The 22361-nt window shown below is 34.3% G+C and overlaps 1 protein-coding gene across 4 annotated transcripts in view; it reads right to left on the bottom strand.

The window, feature by feature from the left end:
* Window positions 1–911: 911 nt before the first annotated feature.
* LOC134541023 (adenylate cyclase type 2-like) overlaps window positions 912–22361 on the bottom strand; it is a 469698-nt gene continuing 448248 nt past the window's right edge. For 3 of the 4 annotated variants that reach the window (XM_063384159.1, XM_063384162.1, XM_063384160.1), the window contains 4 exons: window positions 13803–14031; window positions 11248–11372; window positions 5395–5512; window positions 912–1288 (listed from right to left, as the gene is read on the bottom strand). In XM_063384159.1, the coding sequence (XP_063240229.1) occupies window positions 1176–1288; window positions 5395–5512; window positions 11248–11372; window positions 13803–14031 (585 nt within the window). In that variant the 3' untranslated portion in view covers window positions 912–1175. The remainder of the gene's footprint in view (window positions 1289–5394; window positions 5513–11247; window positions 11373–13802; window positions 14032–22361) is intronic. The other variant, XM_063384161.1, reaches the window with a different exon arrangement.

Genomic DNA, 22361 nt, shown 5'->3' with positions numbered 1-22361 from the left:
TTCGGGTCAGTACAATGGGAAAGTTGTCAAACAACTAGACTGTATTATCTGAGTCTTATAATTATTTTTATCTTACAGATTTGCTTACTGAATAAATAAATTTTAACTATGCCTTTGTTTGATGAGATAAATCATGCATTTAGGTCAGGGAGAATGGAAAATTGTTACCAATTTAATTGGATTAAACTGTTGGCAAAGAAACATTTTTCAGCCCTTGAACTGTTCTGTAGATGCTACATTGCTACATTACATTGCTACATACTACATTACGACCCCTTTTTCTTAAATGTTAATCTTGTGAGACACCTCGAGCGCCCTTGTGATATTCTTGTATTTCTTCTGTTGCAGGTTCTAAGTTCTGTGGCTACCTACCAGATTGTTTTAATATCGTTCTCCCCATATTTCTTGGACCAGGGGGACAGGTAAAATTATGGTAGTTATTAATTTATTCTTATTCCTTGGCTTGTCTTGTCAACAAATACTTTAATAAACTAAAATTTTTTGCTATAGATGCCTACATATCTAGATCACTGCAAAAACACCTGGATGCATGTAATTCTTTGTAAGTACAGTAATGAGATTAGATACTTTGCTGGAACGGCTAATTCAAATACTTGGATGTTTTCATTAGTATCTAAAATATTCTATAAGTTTTGAGCATTTTTCACAATTATTTTTAATTTTCTAACTGTTCCCAAAAGAAATAAGATTTTGAAAATAAATCATTTTGTGTAGGCTATGCAAAAAATAGTTTTAATCTGCATGGATCAATGTATAAGATATACAACAGAAAAAAATTAAGATTATAGTAAAATAATCTTTTATTTATAAATATTATATAAAATCACCAAATCTGACATGAAAATGGTTCTTCCCACTTTTTGGTAAAAGATTCGGAATACTTCTGGGCATTAGCTTCTTTCTGGCATTTTTATTTTATTTTGTTGAAAGAAAAAAACAAAGTATTTATAAAATGTCAATCTTACAATGATAAAAATTACAGTTGTCACTAAATCTTTGTTACACTTTGTAGTAGCTTCAAAGTGGATCACTTATGTACAAGACACTAATACTGCTTAGGAATGTCCCAGTGTCATAACCTAGTGTTTTCTTCATCGGTGCACTGATGAAAAGTGTGTACTGGTGTTCTTGATTCAATCAAATTGAAGTTTGAATCAATGTCCACGAAATAAGTCATCATGTCGCCTTTGTTCTTGACGTAGGTCAGTCCGCGACACTGGCAACTGACTTGCTGATCCCTCAAAACTACCGCTGTTTCTTCTGTCACCTGTAAGCAGTAATTAATTTTTGAAAAGAACGTATTTAGACTATCAGCCTTCATTATGTCACCATTTAACATTATATTTATATTTATATTTTTTTAAATATTTTGTTGATAATTTTCATTTAGCTTGTTTTTAAAACATAATTATTGCTAAGCAGAAAACAACACAACATTTTTGGGTAAAGAAAAACATTTTCCATTTAAATTCAAACTTTCCACAACTAGGAAATGACTACTTTTATTCATTTGGATCAAATACAACAGTAATCACAAATATTAAATAATTATTTTTTTAAAATATCTCTCTCTCTCTCTCTCTCTCTCTCTATATATATATATATATATATATATATATATATATATATATATATATATATATATATATATATATATATATATATATATATATATATATATATATATATATATATGGAAACATAAAAAAGATATGTAAAATGTACACAAATTAAAAAAAATAGCATACAGTAAAATTTAGAAGTTGAAAATAGTTTTTTTTATATAACTGATTATGTACATAGTAGTGATGGATCATTCTCGGTTCTCGGTTCTGCCAGCTCTCAGCAAAGTAACCGGCACCGAGGACCGTAAATATATTGTCAGCAACCTACACGCACACGTCTTTTTAACTTCACTTTAAGCCCCACGTGACAAGTGAATGGTCGGTAAATCTTTGAAAACTGCAGGCGACACTGACAAAGGGCAGTCTCTCCTTCCCTTCTTTCATCACCTTGCGCTAGTCGCTGGCCGCCCACATGGAAAGATAACGCCGGCAGGAAGTGTCGGAACGTAAACATAGTTCTTTGTGCCAAGATCCCAAACGTTTTTTGTCCCTCTTTTCCCTAGCAAACAGAAATGATTATTTCAACTAAAAGTAGACCTATAGAAAAATAACACAGAATCAACATACTTAAAAATTATCAAAAAAATACCATGATTTAAAGTTGTCTAATACTTAACAACTGTAGGTATTACCTACGACTTTTACAGCTTTACATCACTTATAACTAGAGACCCACGAATTTGCAAAAAAATTATTTTATACCATTAAACAGTTAAAAATATTTCTTCTAATAAAAGTTAAATATGATTTAAAAGGTATTTTGACTTCGGAGTCACTGGCAAACTTTTTTGTAAATGATTTTAATCCATTTTCGTATCTTATTCACGAATATCCACAAATTTTTATTTGCTTAATATTTCTTTACTCCCACCCTCTTCATCAATAGAGTGTTTTTTTCCCTTCATATGCCTTTCTTACCCACCAGTCAACCAAATTTTTCCCAGCCACAGATTTTCAAGCCAAACAACAAAATGACAATAATACCAGTATTCGGAGGTTTTGGGTTTTTCAAGATAAGGGATCCTTTCATTATTTCATGGATATTAGGCCTGTGCGAAGCTTCGACTTTGCGAATCGAATCGAAGCTTGTTTTGATATTCGATTCGGCTTCGCCAGTAATTTGCTATTTGTTTCATTTGAAGCTTCGAACGTGATGCAAAGCTTTACGTGCATTGCGAAGCTTTTTTTTAAAAAAAAAAAAGTCTGCAAATACCATTGTGCGAGAAAGTGAGTCCCAATACAGCCTTAGTTTTCTCTGCAAATCATCAAACACGCTACGAATACGAATATTAATTGTCACGTAATACAATTTTATTGAACAAATGAACATCGACAATTAACAATCTCGAGTTGCAGCCACGGCCGTAGTTTCTATTTTGTTTTTAGTCGTGAGGTTTGAGATTATGACGACAAAGAGTAAACATTCTCTTTACCATGTAAAATGGCTAGTTCAAGCCAAAGTTCTGATGAATCACCGGGTTTTTGTTTAAAGCGTAAAAGAACAAGTCTTATTTGGATTATTTCACAGAATCGGGAAGTTTGGCGGCAATGTATAACGAATGCAATAAAATCTTCTCGACGCCACGAGGCAAGTTTATTCACACTACTCAAGGCCAAACAAATTGTATAAAGAAAATTATGTCTGTTAGCATACATCTGCTTTTCGTTTTTCACGGAAGTATTTCCCTACAGTACACTTTTGAAATTATATAATCTTTTTTTATATGTAAATATCTGTTTGAACCTAACTATAATATAAAATTTGTTTAATTTTAGATTTTAGGAGTAAAAACGCAAATGATATTGTGAGGACATGACCGCACTTAATTTAATTTAGAGGTTTCAATAATCCTTCTGCAGTGAAGCAGATTTCTTGAATGTCAACTGGTTTCTAAATACATATTTTAAAATGAATATATAGCAACAATATTACAAGAAAAATGAAGTGCTCTGTGGGAAAGGTTACAAATGAATGCTGTGAAAATCAGTCCTATGGAAAGTCAGAATTAAAGACTGCATCACAATTAAATGAACCACAACGTAACCTTCTCAGAAAAAGATTTAAAATAGATTGTTTAGCTAGTGTGTGTACTTATCATGAAAATAAATATTTGGGGAAATACCATCATTTGTTTGGAAATTCGTGTTGTGATCCATTTTTTGCCATACAAATGTTATTAAAAAACAGTTGAGGGAAATCAAATAACCCTAGCGTTGTCTGAAAGATGGCCCACACTGATTCCTGGTAAATCTGTTTGTTGTTCTTGCCATAAAAAACTCTCAACACCTTCAAGTAGTAATTATGAGAACTATGATGTTGGAAAAAGTGTTGATGAAGAACCATTCCTTTCACCTGAAATTGTCGTGGAATATATCAATGACGCAGGCTCTGTTTTAGGAGTTTCGCCTACTGAAATAATGAAACTTAGTGCTGAAAATAAATACCTAGAAGTAAAGCGAACTGTAAGCAAATTTTCTGGTGCGATTCAGAAAAAATTAAGTGACACTTTTAACATCAGCTGTGAATTTCAAGATAAGGAAGAAGAATTAAAACTGAAGATTGTTGATACTGCCACAAAAGACTTACAACATCTTGTTGAAGATCTAAAGCGAAGATTAATGACCAGCACACCCAACAATGAGAAGATACAAGTTATAAGTGTAGTACCAAAGAGCTGGTCAATAAAAAAAACTACACAAGAGTTAGGTGTGAGTGAATACCTAGTTAGAAAAACCCACGAAATACCTAGTTCAGGAACATGGTGTCATTCCACAGCTTACATCTAAGAAATCAGGGAAAAAATTGTCCAAAGAAACTAGAGAGTTGGCTGTTGAATTTTATGAAAGTGATGAAGTTAGCAGAATGTGTCCTGGAATGAAGGATACTAAATCAGTTCGTCTTGAAAATGAAAGAACTAAAGCAAAAATATTTAATCCTATGCAATTTAAAAGAACTATACAGAAAGTTTAAAGAAGAACATCCATCAGTAAAGATGGGATTTTCAACATTCTGTTCTCTACGCCCCAAGTGGTGCATCCTGGCTGGAGCGAGTGGCACTCATTCTGTTTGTGTGTGTTCAATTCACCTAAAATTTCAAACTAATGACAATAGCAGCTAAAATAGATTACTGGAAGATCCTTCTTGAAAAAATTGTGTGTGATCTGAACAGTGAAGACTGTATGTTTGGGGAATGTGCAAAGTGTCCCGGAATAGCAACCTTGAATTTAGATGAAACATTGAACTGTTACTGTGATGAAGATGATGATATAACATATCAGCAGTGGATGATGCAGTCTTGTTACTATTATTGAAACATATGCTGAATTCAAAGAAACATTTGCTAGTAAACTAATGGTGCTTAAAAAACATCATTTTATCTCACATAGTCAATCAAAGTTTTTGAAAACACAGAAAGAAAATCTTAAAAGTGATGAATGTGTAGTGATTGGTGATTTCTCTGAAAACTTCACATTTATCATACAAGATGAGATCCAGAGTTATCACTGGATCAACTCTCAGGCCACACTTCATCCCTTCTGTGTGTACTACAGAGATGAGACCAGGAATTTATGTATTCCACACCTTTGTGTTATAAGTGACTGTATGAATCATAATACATCATCTGTGTACACATTCCAAACAAAGTTGATACCATAAATTAAGTCCTTTGTTCACAATTTGAATAAAGTTGTTTATTTCTGAGATGGAGCAGGAGGTGAGTACAAGAACAGGTTCAATTTTACTAACCTGGAGTAACTTTGGAGTTGATGCTGAGTGGTATTTTTTTGCAACAAGTCACGGCAAGGGACCTTGTGATGGGGTAGGTGGAACCGTAAAGCGACTTGTGGCTAAGGCAAGTCTGCAACTAACAGTAGAAGGCCACATTACAACACCAATCAACATGTTCAATTTTTGAGTGGAAAACATTAAAGGAATCGACTTTGTCTTTGTAGAGGAAAGTGAAGTTCGAAAGGTAGAGCTTCGTTTAAAAAGTCGGTTTGATGAAGCTAAAATAATTGTAAGTACTAGAAACCATCATTGTTATGTACCAAAGGATAGTTCAAGAATACAAGTCAGTACCATTTCAGCATCATTCATCAGAAACCATCAAGAATATACTGATGGAACTCCTGTAGTTTTACACGTCAGTGATATATCAGTGAAGGACAATATTGTGTGTGTTTATGACAACAGATGGTACATTGGTAAAGTTTGTGAGGTTTCAAAGGAAAAAAAAATGATGTCAAGGTGGTAATTCTACAAACCAGGTGGTCCATCAACAAGCTTCAGTTTAACAAGCGATGAAGTCTCATGGGTGGAGATCAAAAATGTTTTGGATGTCCTCTGACCTACAGAGTTCACAACTATGACAGGAAGAACATTTAATATTACAGAAGAGAAAAATACTGATCACTGAAACTAGAAGCCCACTTTCACAAATAAAACATCGGCATCACAACTGTACCAAGTGAATTTCAAACTGTGTAAAGAATGTTATTGTGAGTTTTTTAACTCAGCCTTTTTGTACATCATGTTAAAAGTGTAATTTAATTTTAATGGCAGACATTTTTTAAAATAATATGAAAACATGAACAACTGTTGAATTATATGTACTTACGTGTATAGCAATTTAACACATATTTCAAATAACTCTAACTTTTAAACCAGTTTGAACCACAAAATGAAACTTGCACATTTTGATAATCACTAATTGATGTATTTTTTGTAAACAGAAAATTTTTTAGTGATGCACCGATTATACTTTGCTGATTACGATTACTGATTACCGATTATTACACTAATAATTGCAATTCCCGATTACGATTACCGATTATCAGTTTTTGCGTAAAGTTGACATAAAAAACAAAGTCGTTTACTAAATATTCCTACTTGAACGCCGTTCGTTTTTTACTCGTCGTTTAACATAGATGGTATAATTACAGTACTCAAATGTTTCCTGGAAGGAAGTTCATACTTTGGTACTGCTTTCTCCATTAGTAGCTTAAAAGCTTTGTTGTTGACAATATCGACTGGCTGCATGTCAACACAGATCATTTCTGCAACAGCTCGAGTCATTTCTTGTGCTCTTGGATCAGTGGGCAAGTACTTTATTTTTTTTGATACCATGGCTGGTAGTATTGTTTGTGACAGTGCACGTTTTTCAGGTGGTCTAGGAGTGACATCAGGATCATCTACTTCACTTTCCCAACTATTATTTATTTTTTCTGAAATCACTTCACTGGAATGAAATTATTTTGCGTGGTTCCACATGTTTGTAGTTGTGTACGACTTCCGGTTCCTGCAACTGCCTCGTGAGATGAGTGTTCCACATATTAAGCATTTTGCTTTCGATTCACTTATTAAATTCACTGAGAAAAATTTCCATATGTCACTTTTCGATCTTGAAGACGTCATTATGTTGATCAACAATCAAAATACAAAGCTAAACTACAATGTGTTTACGTTAATGGCCATTGTCTAAGAAAAAAAAAACTGCAGTATTCAATATTCATGAACGGTAGCCTACAACTCACGTATTTTCGGTTCCCTACCACGTTCGTGCAACTTCGGATTTCTCTCAAAAATTGAAATTAAAATCGAAATAAAAAAAATCGAAGGGTTAGGTTTAGGGGTGTGCGGGATCCCGACGCTTCGGGAAAAAAGTCGGGAAAATAGGCTTCCCGAAATGCCGGGCGGGAATTTTATTACTCCCGAATTTTTCGGGAAATTGTTTAAAAATTTACAAATGTTTACTAATCATGTGAAAATGTTTTCTATCAATTCAAACTGTTTTTACAACTTTATTTATTATGGATTCGTACATTTTTGAAGGGTTTCCGTACTATTTAAACGCAAAACATCTTTTAAACGTATGCCGATCGTAGCGACAGCTGTGGTGTGCAGTGAATTATGATAATCGTTTACACATATCTAATTGGAATATAAAAAACGTACATGGAGTACCTTAAATATTGTATGCGTTCATTAATATATTTCTTCAAGGGCACAAATTTTCAAGATACGTGAATAGTCAGTTATATAACGTTATTGCCGTCACCATCGAATACTTAACCTAAAACCACTGTGTGTCCATAGACACAAACAAAACACACGCGCAATCCAACCTTTTCGCCAAAGATATAAGAAATACTAGACTTTCGTTACATAACGAAGCGTAACCGTTCTCATTACTTGATATCAGTGGCGATGTAGAGAACTGTATTGGCACTTTGAAAAATATGAAATCACGTAGTTTTACACGACTGCTCACGAGTATTTAACATCTATGATTTTGCTTTGGGAGAAAAAAATAGTTGTTTACTGTTTAGTTTGGCGGCAGTGTCTCCAGATTGGGTTTTTTTTCCCCATATTGGGGAAATTTATTTTTTGGGGGGAAATTTTGGGGAAACTAGATCCTTGGGGAAATTTTTGGGGAAAAATATTTCGGTAACGGGGAAAAATGGGGAAGTATTTAATCTGCCTGCCTAGTATTACTTCTAATGCCATCTCTTATCCTTTTTTCAAACAAAACATGTTTAGTTTTTTAAACACTCACTTTATTGAATGCATTTAAAAAGCAGCTAGCTACAGATGGCCTTGATTTGAATAAGTTGATAGGTATTGGTGTTCTCGAATGCTAATGTGGTGAAAAACAAATTGAGAAATAGAATGCATACAAGCACAGCAGATCTCATAATTAGAGTGCGGTACAGTTTGAGAAACGAAGGCTGTAATAAATTTGAGCTAATCACTAAAAGGCTTGCCAAGTTTAAGTCAGAGGATGTATATATTAATCATAACGATGTCGGTGTCATGTTGCTTTTGGCATAAGTATGGTTGTACTGACATTATTGTTTTATTCCAGTATAAATGATATATAGTGTTTACATTAGTAAAATAGTTATGTATAGTAGATTTCACTTAATTTCATTCGTTAATTGTACTATGTAACACAATATTTTTACTATAATAGGTCAATCTACTGTAATATTTATGACAGAGAAAATGTATATTTTGTGTTGGTATATAGGTACTCAATATTATCAAAAATTAATAAATAAAATTATGATGCTGTAATTTTACTTTAGTCAGTCATTAAACCACAAATCAGCTCTCTTGTATACAATTAAAAAAAAACATCGTGATCGATAAATCAATAGAACGAAAAAAAACAAAATCATAAAAAAATCAAAAAAGATGCCCGTGCAGCAGGTTTTATTTTTTTTTTATTTTTCTGGTTAGACGAATTTTTTTATTTATATATAAAAAAATTAATTTATATACTTTGATTCTTGATACGTACGATAGTTTTACAGCTCTGAACATATAATACCACACCTTTAAGCGGTCAACACTGATAATAAATAATATTTTAAAGGAATAGGTAGATAAGGTAGGTTAAAGATTTTTGGGGAAATCTGTATCATTTTGGGGAAATTTTTTGTCTGTTTTGGGGAAATTTTGAAAACTCAATCTGGAGACCCTGTTTGGCGGGCATTTTCGGCTGACGTTACGTTATTAAGGCTTGTGCAAAGTATCTGTTCCTATTTTCGATGCCATTGTATATTAAAACAAACTAGCAGCCTAAAAATAATGGATGTCGCAACCGATCAGCTTGTTACTTGTAAACCTAAAAGTGTTTGGAAGTATTTTGAACGTCTGACAGACAGTAAATCCCTGGCAAAGTGTGTCGTGTGAAAATTTTTTTGAGATGCGAGCATGGTAGCACGTCTGGCTATAAAAAAATAATTTGAGGATGCTAAAAAATATGAAGTCGCCGCTGAAAAAAGGGCAAGTGAAGCAGACAAAAGAAATAGCAGCAAAAAAAAACAACTAACTTTGCAAGAAACGTTTGAATGGCCATCTTCTCATATTATAATTAAAAATTTGCCTTTTTATTTTATTTTCCCGATCCCGTCCCGTTTCCCGCGGGAATAATTTATTTTTCCCGAAAATTTCCCGCAGTACAAAAACCCATTCCCGCACACCCCTAGTTAGGTTAGGTTAGGTTAGGTCAGTCACAATATGCTTGTTTTCATTGGAAACTTCTGATTTAGCGGCTGAAGTGGCGTTAATACCAAAATGCAAAACTTTGGAAATCTTCAGAAATTCTTGCAGGGAACCACGCAAAACTTCGGAAATCTTCGGCAATTCTTGCAGGGAACCGAAACTACGTGAGTTGTAGGCTTCCCAACCGATGGCGCTATTGTGTATTTGTGCGTGTTGTCCGTTCCAACCTCACATCATACATAACAAACATGGCCGACATACGGTACGCAGTGAAAATTAGTTAGGCGCAATCGTTTATACGATACCATGTCCAATTTTTTTTTTCATACTTACTTTTACTAAAATAAGTAACATATGCCATATTGTGAATTGTGACAGCTTTAAAAATGCATTTATTTTCTTAACTTAATATTTTGTGTGAAGAAATCAAGATGGTAAATATTGTGACAATAATACCATTCACGACGTTAACTTAACAGGATAAATTGTACAGTAAGTAATTGAATTGAAAGGGGTAAATACTGTAAATAGTAAACGGGGCAGTTATGTATGTACGAGCACAATTCACGAAACAAGCGAGTGTATCTATGTACACTCCAAGACGTTGACATTCCCTACCTTCCACGGTCATATTCGTTAAGAGATTTCAGCCGTTTGTAGTTTCAATTCAAGAACTTACTAAGGTTCAAACTTTAAATGTATTTTCTTTTCTTTCAAGTCGTATGGGTTTCAGCAACAAATTTTACAATAATCGGCAATCGGTTATAACCTAACCTGGTAATCCCCGATTACGATTAATCGGCATTGCGTCAATAATCGCAGTTGCCGATTAACCGGCTGCATAATCGGTGCATGACTAAAATTTTTATCCGGTACCCATTTTAAGATATTTGACCTTGAAATTAGCAATATTTGAAAATTTTGAAATTTTGATGCTAAAAAAAAAGCAGAAAGGGCTTAAAACCATTACTTTAACTCAACACAGCTGGAAAGTACTCTAGCCGTAGTTATTACACAGAAAATTTGGTCTTTTGGTTCCAACCCATAGTTACCTTAAAAGGTCATGAAAATTGCTGAAAATGTTCAAAATTTGGCATATTTCAAGGTCATTTTTCTTATGTTTCCCAAATGTATTTAATATATTTTTATACATTTTAAGTAAGCCTATAATGTTCTCTTTTTATCAGTAAAGACAAGAAACTTCTATCTTTTAGTCAAGGCCAACAATAAACTTTTAACAAAACCTCTACGAGGCCTTATTTTTGCACGCAGTAGCGAAGATAATCGAGCCCTGATTCAAAATGGTGGCAGAAAAAATTAAATAAAAATAGTTTTGTGCTATTTACTGATAATACTTTATTGGGTAAAAATATTAAAATTTTCTAAAATGGTCAAGCAAGCCTTGGTGATTTCACACGGAATGACTCATTGTAGACTTGGTTAAAGTAAAAAAAAACCTTTGTGGTTTCAGGATTGTGGCCGCGTGTATGGATATAATGATGTGCCTTGTTGCAGCCATCATCAATGAAAATATTGATAAACTAAATAAATCCTGTTGTGTGTATCTGGACTCGGCAGCAGCATGCTCACCTGTATTCGACCTGGTTCCCCAGTGGAGTCCATGCGTGAGGCCATGTTGACGGCGTCCCCCCAGATGTCGTACAGAGGCTTGTGGGAGCCGACCACTCCCGCCGTCACCTCCCCGTGGGATATACCTGACAAGGAATGGTCACCTTCACTTTATTTACCATCACAGCGGAAGTGTCTAACTTATACAGAGCCTTTAATCGGAAGTAGCGGACCATACAGCAAATATGCAAGAAGTTTTTATAAATAGGAGAAGTATAAAAATTAAGATGAAAGCAAAATAATGTATCTAATTAAAATTATTTGCAAGGTTATTTCTTACATTTCTTGTGATATATTGGCAATATTGATTTAAGTTTGGTTTTTGAATAAATCAATTTTAGTTAGTAAAATTTCCACCTTTTAATTGCATACTTTTCTGTTGAGCAAATGTATTTCCTGCATTTTATTACTTACATAATTGAGTTGTAGGAATAAGTCTCTGAAAGTATACATAATCTTTATTGAACATGCAACCGTTTCCTTTATACAGCTAATTTTAAAATGGTTAATTTTTGTAATAAATTAAATATTTTCCATAATTGCACATGTTAAAAATAAGTCTGTAACTTTATTTTAATGAAAATACACAAGGAAAAGACTTGTGAAACCATGGCTGGATATTCAAATATTTTATTACAAACTCAGAAATATTTTTAATGTTCTTATAAGGTACAAATGTGTGCGCACACAATGCTATGGAAACCCATTCGAGTTGTGTTAGTTTGTGAGCGTGTCATAATCATGCGCGCGGCAGGCCGCAATGAATGCCGCATGACGGTAGTGAGCAGTATAGTTACAAACTGTTTCCCCCAAAAGAAAAGGTAATGTGGATAGGCAAACTGAAAGCAATCATTGAGAATTTATTTCAGTCACAGGGGCATCGTTTTCGATGCCGTTATCGTCCTCCCCACGCACGCACTCACAACCTGCCTCCCCTCCGACCCACCACGCACACTGAACCGTGGGCTCCGGGCTGGCTTCGCCGAGCTGCAGCACAAGACAGATGGAAAACTACCAATATTTTGGTAAACAGCAGAAAAGAAATATCTGAATTTAAAGAGATGACTATAGGTTTTTAATACATAAATTTCTTCAGAAAAAAAATACCTTTCTACCTACAGTTTTACATTCTCTCTTTTATTCTCCCAAACAGTACAAAATTGACACCGATTTTGACATTTGATAATTTTTTATTTTATATTTTGATGCATAAAATTAAAAATTTAGAACTATAGGCACAATTTTTGTAGTTTTTTTTGTAGGTGAAAAATTTTCAGATTTGTAGTATCGATAACTAATGTGCTGTTATGGTTCCAAAAAATATTGTGTTCACTAACTTTTGGTGCTACTAGGAAGGCCCCTTAATATATCCTCAATTTTTGATTTTACAAGAGGGTACGAACCATGGCTGGCAGGTCACCTCAGTCACTATTTTTTTTTTTATTTCAGTGCAATTTTTATTGTTTTCTAGCAGGTTACATTTTCACACTTGGTATTCCTGTCAACTGCTGTGGCGTTCTAAAAACCGGCAAAATCGCTAATATGTCATGGCTATGACCCCAAATGCGCAAGATTAAACACCTTTCCCTACATTTCGATGCTGCCAATATAAAACACATGTACATGTTATTTGCACACTGCCACTTTGTGCCCATTCAATTTTGATTGAATCAGTTATGTTTTATCAACATGATATATAATAACCAAAGTGATTTGTATTTAATAGACAAAATGTTATGACCCTGTTTTTGCCTACGTTTTTGTTTCAGTTATGGCCTATGGTTATATGTATAGTGATTTTGCAGAGATTGTACAAACACATTCATAAGATTCAATTAAATTTTCTGAAATTTTTTTTAAAATTTGTATTGGGTAAAATAAAATGAAATGCCAACCTAAACATGTGTACTGATTTCTTATGGTTGGTATTGATTTTGGAACTCTTCAGAAATTTAACAGATTATTGCAATTCCAAGTAAATACAACAGCTTGGATGTAGTCTTCCGTATTTTTAGAGTTTGATCTTGTGTACAAGCGGAGGATGAAATCTGGCTATGGTTTTCACCCAGGCTAAAAACAGAGCCCCTTTAATGATGATTATATCTGCACACCAAATTAAAATATTTGTGTATCGCATTTAATCATTTTAATTTTATGTTTTAAGTGAGAAGTTAGTAAATTTCTTGGCCAAAAACGAAAAGAAACCTTACTATAGTGGAAAAATAAAGTCCAAAAGGTGGATGAAATGTGGCTTGACTGGAATCTTGAAGACTTAAATCCATTCTGAGATGGTGTGTAGTAAACGGAATACAAAGAATTATATTTTCATTGTATATCTATTAAAAAACCACAATAATATAAAATCACAACTTTTCTTCTCAAAAATTTCAAATTCATGACTGAAAATTTACACTGGAAACTTATGTAGAATGACTTATAAAAGAGAAGTTTTTGTATTCATAACGGACGTTATTTTCGAGACTGCAATAACATTTGTGCGCAAGGACGACACTGACCCACTCGGAGCCTGAAGTTCTGGAAGCTCTCGCGGTTGTTCTCTTGGAGGACACGCATCATCATGGCGGCGAACCGCGCCATGACGACCACTACGTGCTCCGAGACGTTGACCCTGGCCATCGACACGGTGGAGTCGCGTCGGCCCGAGTCGAGGCCGCAGGCCGCCATGTAGGTCCAGCCCGCCATCTTGATCTTCTCCACGCGCAGGAAGCTGGGCTCGAACAGCAGCTGCAATGCAAGCATGGCGCTGCATTACGGGACTTTCCATGACCATGACCATGCGAGATCAGCAATCGCAAATATGTGAACTGTACCCGCTAGGAAACAAGAAGTGCTGTACTGAAATGAAAACCAACAATACTGATCAACACAGAGCGAACTAAAAACTTCTGGCAGCTAGGCCGGTGCAAATACTAGTTTTTTTTAAATGCAAAGCGAATATCAAATCAAATGTTAAAATAATTCACGAAATCAAATTGAATTGCATATATTGTTCTCGGCAAGGCTGGATTGAAAAAAATTATTTGTAATGTTTGAACTGACTGTGTGATTAACCAATTGAGCCCTATGCTATATTAAACACCATTCAATAAAAATTATAAACTAACCATGCATAGTATTAATACTATTAATATTGAGCATTCATAAATGCAAACCTGAGTGCCACATTTTAAATTTTTTATCTACCAATTTTAACTTGCAAAACCATACACAACACAAAAAAAAATTTTTTTTTCATGATCGATCTTATTTTCCATGTCTTGATGCTTTGAAAAATGCTTAGCTTGACATCAGACTCGAAGCTTTGCATCACAATCGAAGCTTCAAATAACTGGAATAGCAAATTTCCTGGCAAAGTAAAATCAAATATTAAAAGAAGCTTTGATTGATTCGCTTAGTCTAAGTTTCGCACAGGCCTACTGGCAGCACGGTAGTGGACCTCAGGCTCGGTTCTAAAATGCACACCGCGAGTAGGTGTTAGGCGTGAGTTTTGTCGGGTTTCCTGCCTGCAGGGAGTGTCGTGGTATTCTCTAATACTCACGACAAGTCCCGGGCACTCTCTACAACCAGAATGTCATTTTACAAGCTCCCCAGTGTTTTGACTAGTTCGTTCATGTGGCCAGTGATTGTAGCCTCATTCACAGGAGCTCTGAAATTGATGAACTGTGACAGTTGCTGTGTCTTGTCGTTAGTATTTGAGAATACTAGGTACAATGAGGCCCACAGGTGGGAAGACCCGTCATCACTACCGCCGAACCGAAGTCATCAACATGATGGACCTACGTGCTGCAGCATAAACCTATATACCTATTCCCAATTCATAAACTATGAGGGGTGCACCAAAAAGTTTTAGTAGCAAAACTATTCTCAAATACAAATGGTAAATTTAAATTCATAGAAAGGAGTAATCGCAACTTAAAAAATACGTTAGAAATTTGGCATTACTAATTGATTACCTACAATCTCTTGACAATTAATGTTGTGCTTTGATAGCGCATTGGCAAAGCATGTCTCCGAATCAGGTGGGGTTATATTTGATTCGGTTCAAATCACATCACCGGGAAAAAAAACTTTAGATGTGTGCCCACACAAACAGATATTTTTTTCTGTATATAATTGATGTAATCATTTTTAATACATAACTAAGTCTGTTGGTTCAGTTATTTCATACTATGTAGCCTTTATTTGTCACTTATCACAAAAATAAATAATATAAGCACAATCTCCTTGAACAAAAAAGTTAAGTATAATGTTTGTCAGCAAATAAAATGCCAAAAATTATTCATGGATAAAAAAATTATTTATAAGTACTGCACCCCTGTTAAATGGAAAAGCGAGCTGGTTTTATTTCACTTTAATTTTATGGTAACTATTATGTTAAAATGTGCTTGTTCCTTTGTCTCAGTTGGTAAGATACATAATTTTTTCACAATTTTTCAAACTACTGTACATAGTTTAATAAGTTCAATAATCAAACAAATTAAAAAAAATTGTTAGTATTTTTAACTCGTAAAGTTATTATCTTGATGAAATGACTAATTGCGTGTAATTTTATAGTTATATAATATAAAACCTACATTATATCAGACCCCATTTCCATTACATTCCTTTTTACTTAATACATATTACTGGCTTTTCACAATAGCATAGCAGAAAAATTCAATTTTTTATTTTAAAAATTGCCCAGAATAATTTTATACATAGTATATTAAGACACCATTGTTGCATTTTGGGCAAATGAGGTATAGCAGAAAAAATAACAAATATCCATTCTCCAGGTTACATAATTTTAGATTCCACTACTGAAATGTTCATGTTTTTTTTTTTCAGTATTTGGTCAAATTATAGCAATGTTGTTGGCACATTATGTATTGTATGTGTGAAGAACCAAATTCATTTTTCTCTACTGGTATACACATTTTCTTGCCCATTTTTATACCTATGGGGATGATATGGCAGAATTTAAACATACTGTAAGGCGGGCTTAATTGCAACCTAAAGTGTCTCTGCTGGCCGATATGTCACAAAATTTATTTAAATACAATATTATGTGGTTATGAAATATGGTCGGTAATTCCTTTTATTGCATTTTTTTTTTACTTTGTGTAATTGATTTTTGCATAGGTAGTATAACAGGGAAGAATTAATTTGTGAAATAAATAAATCTAACTAGGTAGTTTAAATATAAAAATATTTTATATAGTAAGGTTTTCTTTAAGCTTCCATGTTCTTAAAACCATGAGGACATCACTGCTGAAGTATGCACAGCAACATTTCTTTCATTGATGTTGTACCACTAATAGAGCTTCATAAGGATAAAGTTTGTTAAAACCTTTTTTTTTTTTTAAATAAAACCACACATTTGACACAGCAATAATTATTTTATTTACACAGTAAAGTTGTTATGCAACCAAAGCCAAAGTGAGAAAACATATCAATTTTTATTTTTATATAAGTTTAGTTTTTATCCTTTGATAAATTTGATGTATAGTGGCTGTATATCTGGGTAGAAATTGCTGTAAATGTAACCAAATACTGAAAATACACAAAAATTGTAAGCCATTGATTATAAAAGAATGTTATCAGTGGAATTGATTTTTTAATAATTTTTTTCTCCACGTCAGTTGAAAAAATAATGCAACTTGTGTGTTACCAATTGAAAAAAAAAAATTCTGCCCATTTCTGGACTAAATGAGATTAATTTTTCGTTCTTGATTGACTAATTTAGAAATTTATTCATCTCATATTATTTTAAGAAGTACGCAAGAGAATTTGTGTTTGATTTGATGTAGAGATTTAAAAAGCATTTAATTCATAGGGATAATCCACATTCACTGTTATAAATATGATCATGATCATCTTAATAGTTCATATTGACAAGTCATGTCTTTTAGATATATTTTGTGTTAGTTTATTAGTATGTTGAATAACTTATTAACCTTTATGATTAATTGGAATAATCCATTAGTTTATGAAGTAATAACCTAGAAACAAGCAAAGTTGAAGATAAGTGAAGTCCTCATCATAAAATAAAATCTTAAATCACCTAGCATTCCTATCAATTGTTTGTTTAAATATAGATAATATATGGACACTCACTTTCTTGTAAATTTCTTTCAGTTACAAAGTTAACATAAATATATAATACGTATTTTAGTTTACTTTTGTTTTTGTTTATTTTATAATCATTTTTGAACATGTCTGTAGGCATAACTAATATGAAATAATAAAACAAATAGGCAGAAATATGGATTAAAAGCAATTAGAGAAATAAATACTATTAATAATATAAAATACAATGACAGCGTCTAAAACATTTTTTGCCCTTCATGTTTCGTTCATTGGCACCATGTACCGTTGTGCTACAGACACACATAACCTCCAACCTTGAGACCCACCTCATAAATAAAATGAAGCTAGTTTAATCACAAATACTTAAATTTGTGTTTATTTGATATTAAAATTATTTAAGTTTAAAATATGTATATTCATTTAACACACCAATATTTTTAGTAAGTTTCCCGATGTCCAGAAACGCGAACATATGATGGTGCGTGCTGCCACACGCATGGGTCTACCATATCTTGACAGCCTGGGCTCGTGGTGTATCAGCATTCAACACTAGTGGTACCATCTAGTAGCCCGCCGTGCTCGGGGGCTACGACAAGTAAGCGCGAGTCGTGATGTCTCCTACCCGTGTTTTCATAATTTGAGAATACGGATACTGTCGGGAGGTGGGTAGTCGTGAGCGGGAGTCACGACAGTGCAAGGTTAGCACATTTGGAACAATGAGTAGGCGGGAGTCTTGATGTCGCCCATCCATGTTTTTTTTTACATTTGAGAATACCAATACTGGCGGAAGACAGGTTGTCGTGAGCAAGAGTCACGACAAGACGAGGCTAATGCAGTTCAGAATCGAGCCCCTAGTAGCCAAGGTCAACAGCCGGGATCCACACACAAAAATCTGAGTGTAAACAGATCAATTGGTGCCGAATTACATAATATGCAAAATCGTGGAATGCTTGATTAAAAGAACAATTGCTGCAGTTAATATCTACATCATGGAAATAATGTTTTATTTGTGTCATTTACAACCACTGGCTTTATTTTTTACTATATAAATAGAACAATTATATTTTTCTAGCAATTAAGACTGAACAAGCATGGTTCCCATGCTCTTACTATAGACAATTTCCCTGAGTGTTCTCAGTTTTCCCTGTCTCATTAATCAATTTTGGAAGCTAATACAAATATATTACATTAAAAATACAAATTGAAACACATTTCGACCACATGTAACATGTCTAATTGACCATAAAATCTTTTCTCAAAACAAAGTTTTCACTATTATCATTTCTATCAATGTGTCAGTCTGTAAAATAAAACTACTATATTTTATCAATTTTCGAATCAATACGTACACTATTGACTGTGACCAGGTGAATAACTATCGACACTTTATCAATATACAGTTAATTCATTACTTTTTTTTTTATTAATGTTTAGCTGATGACATCAGTTTAATGTTCAACTACAAATGAAATTGTGATTAAGGTACAGACTGGTTTTAAGGCATCAAACATTAAAGAAACACACTACTGACGTCAACCAGGGCTACATCCTCCCTAAGCCCGATGTGCCTCACGCTGCTGCCAACCCCCTCTCCTCCCACCGACACCCTCTGTTTCAAACCTCCCACCAACGAGTGTGTGTGTGCGTGTTCGGCCGCCCGGCAAGAGGCGTGTTACGGCCTCATACCATTTATAATTTAGTCAAATTAATAAGTATGGTTTCCTTTAATATTTTATATTTTTTCCCCAGGGTAATTGCTTTCAGCTAATTATGAGGACAGAGCAACACCAAGCGAGATCCCTTTCTGTGCACACCCTCAGTTGAGCGGTGAAGACTTCCCCTTTAAAAATAATGAACTTAATAAATAATTGTAATACGTAGTAATTAATCCTAAATTAACGTGTAATACCGTATTTACTCGTGTATAGCGCGCCCTCGTGTATAGCGCGCACCACGATTTTTGCAACAAATTCCAAAGAAAAAATTTTTTTTTCCCGTAAATAAATTGTACTAACATTTTGTGGTACCTGTTAAGTAATTACGTATGAAACAAATGATAATTTAAATTGATGTGTAGTGATGCGTCAGGAAAATACTTAAACTCTGCTGTGTAGACGGAAGATAATGAAGCGCTGTATCGTCACAACTGGTACGTGGGCGGGAGGAAGGGAGGCAGGCAGGAATGTGACACGGAGGACTAGATGACTCACCGGTAGCAGCTGCGACGAAGCGAAGGAAGTGGGAGGGGGACTGGTGTCAACATTCTCTCTCTCTCTCTCTTTTATTTTACTAGCTGTAGAGGGGGAGGTCTAAAAATAAACAAGAGACCTGCGAGCTTGCGCGCGCACGTGTGTGTGTGTGTGTGTGTGTGTGTGTGTGTGTGTGTGTGTGTGTGTGTGTGTGTGTGTGTGTGTGTGTGTGTGAAAGAGAGGCCTTGTTGCTTGTGCGTATGTGTGGGGGCTGGCCAGAAACGTCACCCATCAACGGCAGTTAACGACTTCCACTCCTCCCCGCCTCATCTACTCACTTGTTTTTTTCCGTGTTTAGCGCGCATCCTTATTTTTTTCCTTTACTTGAGGGGGAAAAAGGGCGCGCTATACACGAGTATATATGGTATTTGAAGGGTTTAAACATGTTATGTATATTTGCTTTGCTACATTAATCGACTAACGGTTAATTCCCCACTTCCTGCGGCCATGACACCCTGGCCAATGCGCAGTTTCTTCCGTTCGCCGTCTGAGGTAGGAAGCATCTCCGCATCTCATCGACTTCAACCTGTTGCTCGTTACTGATCTGTTAACATCCGCCATCATTAAGTATCATTAAACCTTTTTTATTCATCTTCGAGACCTACCCCGGCAGTAGACTGTTTTACCTAACTATTTAAAGCTACCCAGAGCATTTTAAATACACGAGGACTATCTTTGTACTTTCAGGGCCAGGCCACGGTGTGTCCTGGTCAGCATTTATAGCTGGACTACTTGCCATTGGCAATATTAACTATTTTATACGTCACAACTCCTCATTGTGTGATTACTTAGGGTGGTATTTATATTCACGTCTTGAGCGATTCCTTCGTCAATAAATTCTTATATGCATTCTTATTTAACATTTGTGTGCCATAGAGGTTGCTTGAGATGATCTCAAGTGATCGCAAACAAGACAATCTTGATGAAGACCATCTTATGATAGTCACATATTTCTTATTTATGAGAGGGCATTCTCCTGTCTCATAGTCGTTGCTTGAGAACACCATCGTAGAAGCATGTTTCATAGTCGCTGAGACCGTGCTTAAGAACACGAATAAGATCGTCTTTGCCAAGACCACTGCAGGCATGTCTCAAGCAATTGCTTGTTCTGATCGCAATGTATAAAATGGCGGATTCTCGTGAACCTCATATTTTTAAACTTAAATAAATCCTGTATGAAGTGCTGAAGCAATTTCATATGTATTTTAAATGAGTTTAGTGTTTGTTTGTGACCAGTGGTTACATTTTCAAGTGCTAAACATACACGTTTATTTACGTATCGATCACAGAACGAGTACAATGGATGTGGAAAACGATGCGTTTAATGATGGTTGATTGTACATATCACAATCAGAAAATTTAATTCTACATTCGTGACACCCAAAATACATTAAAAATAATTTAAGAAAAAGTGGCATTACACTGTTGATATTTCATAATTTTCCGCATAATTTTGTTAGAGGTCTCGTAGTGTAATCGTTAGGGAGATGGGTTTCAAGTCCGTAGACTGAGAACGCAATGTGAATGTGGTTCAAATCCTGGCACTGACAATATATTTTTTTTTTTAATATAGTTACAGTAAATGAAAAATGCAAATATAGCTTTGAGAGAAATTTTATTACATTAATTTTTTCAAATCTAATTGTTATAATATATTTAAATACATAGCTCAATTTAATGATTTGGTTATTTCATACGCAGTAGGCTTTGAGACATACTGTAGTCTATATATTTTACTTATAATACAATTAAATTATAGAATCACAAGTAACTTGAACAAGAAAAATTAACCTATTATATGAGGAAATTAATGTCTTATATTATTGATGAACAAACACTTTATAAAGGGGTTTACAAAATTTTAAGTTCCTTACTACGTACCCTTATCAGATTCGTTCTAACTTATTGTTATAATTCTAAACATACATTTTTCTTACTTAAATTAAAAAAATTCTTTTACTGTGTATTTAAATCAGATATTTTTATTAAACTAACATTTACTGTACCTTATCCTGAAGCTGAAGCAGAGTGACATTTTCTAAAAAAAAAAAAAAAGTTTTTCACTACCTGAAATATTTTTTGATAATTCTGTAAAGACAGGTAGCTTTTAAACAAGTAGTAATTCAGTATTAACAGTTCTGAAGATTCTAACTTAATTTTATTATTTTTTAAAAGGGTATTATTAAATTGTTAGATACATAATTTCTTAATGTTAAACTTGCACAGGAAAGACAAAAGTCTATAAAGTTCTTAATTTCATTCATCTCAAGTGACACAAGCTGAGATGTACTAGAAGGTATGCATATTTGTGGTCGCAATACATCAATTTTTCCATGTGAGATTCAAGAGTATTAAAACAATAAACGAATTCCTCACATCAACGTACAAACGCACTTCGAATGTGATATATACTCACTAAATCTTGTAACTATAAATAGCCTCAAATTCTGGGGTTTCAGTGCTTGGTGTGAATAGTACCAGAATGAATTTAACGAAAACAGTTCAATCGCCAAAGTTTGTGTATGCTCGTGTCTTTTCGGCTGTCTCAAGTAAGTGCTTCGTCAAGCCATAAGTACGGCAAACAAGCTCTTGCTTGAGCATGCAGTCTTCATGAAGCTCGTCTTGTTCGCGGACTATGAAACATGGAGATCGAAATCGCTGCCTTGAGAAACAAGACCGTCTTCGTCAAGACGGTCTCAAGACATTGCTCAAGATGCGACTATAAATACCAGCCTT

The sequence above is a fragment of the Bacillus rossius genome, chromosome 17, assembly GCF_032445375.1.
Source record: "Bacillus rossius redtenbacheri isolate Brsri chromosome 17, Brsri_v3, whole genome shotgun sequence".
NCBI lineage: Eukaryota > Metazoa > Arthropoda > Insecta > Phasmatodea > Bacillidae > Bacillus > Bacillus rossius.
Note: the sequence above shows the minus strand (reverse complement) of the source record. Positions and strands in the feature narration are given on the sequence as shown.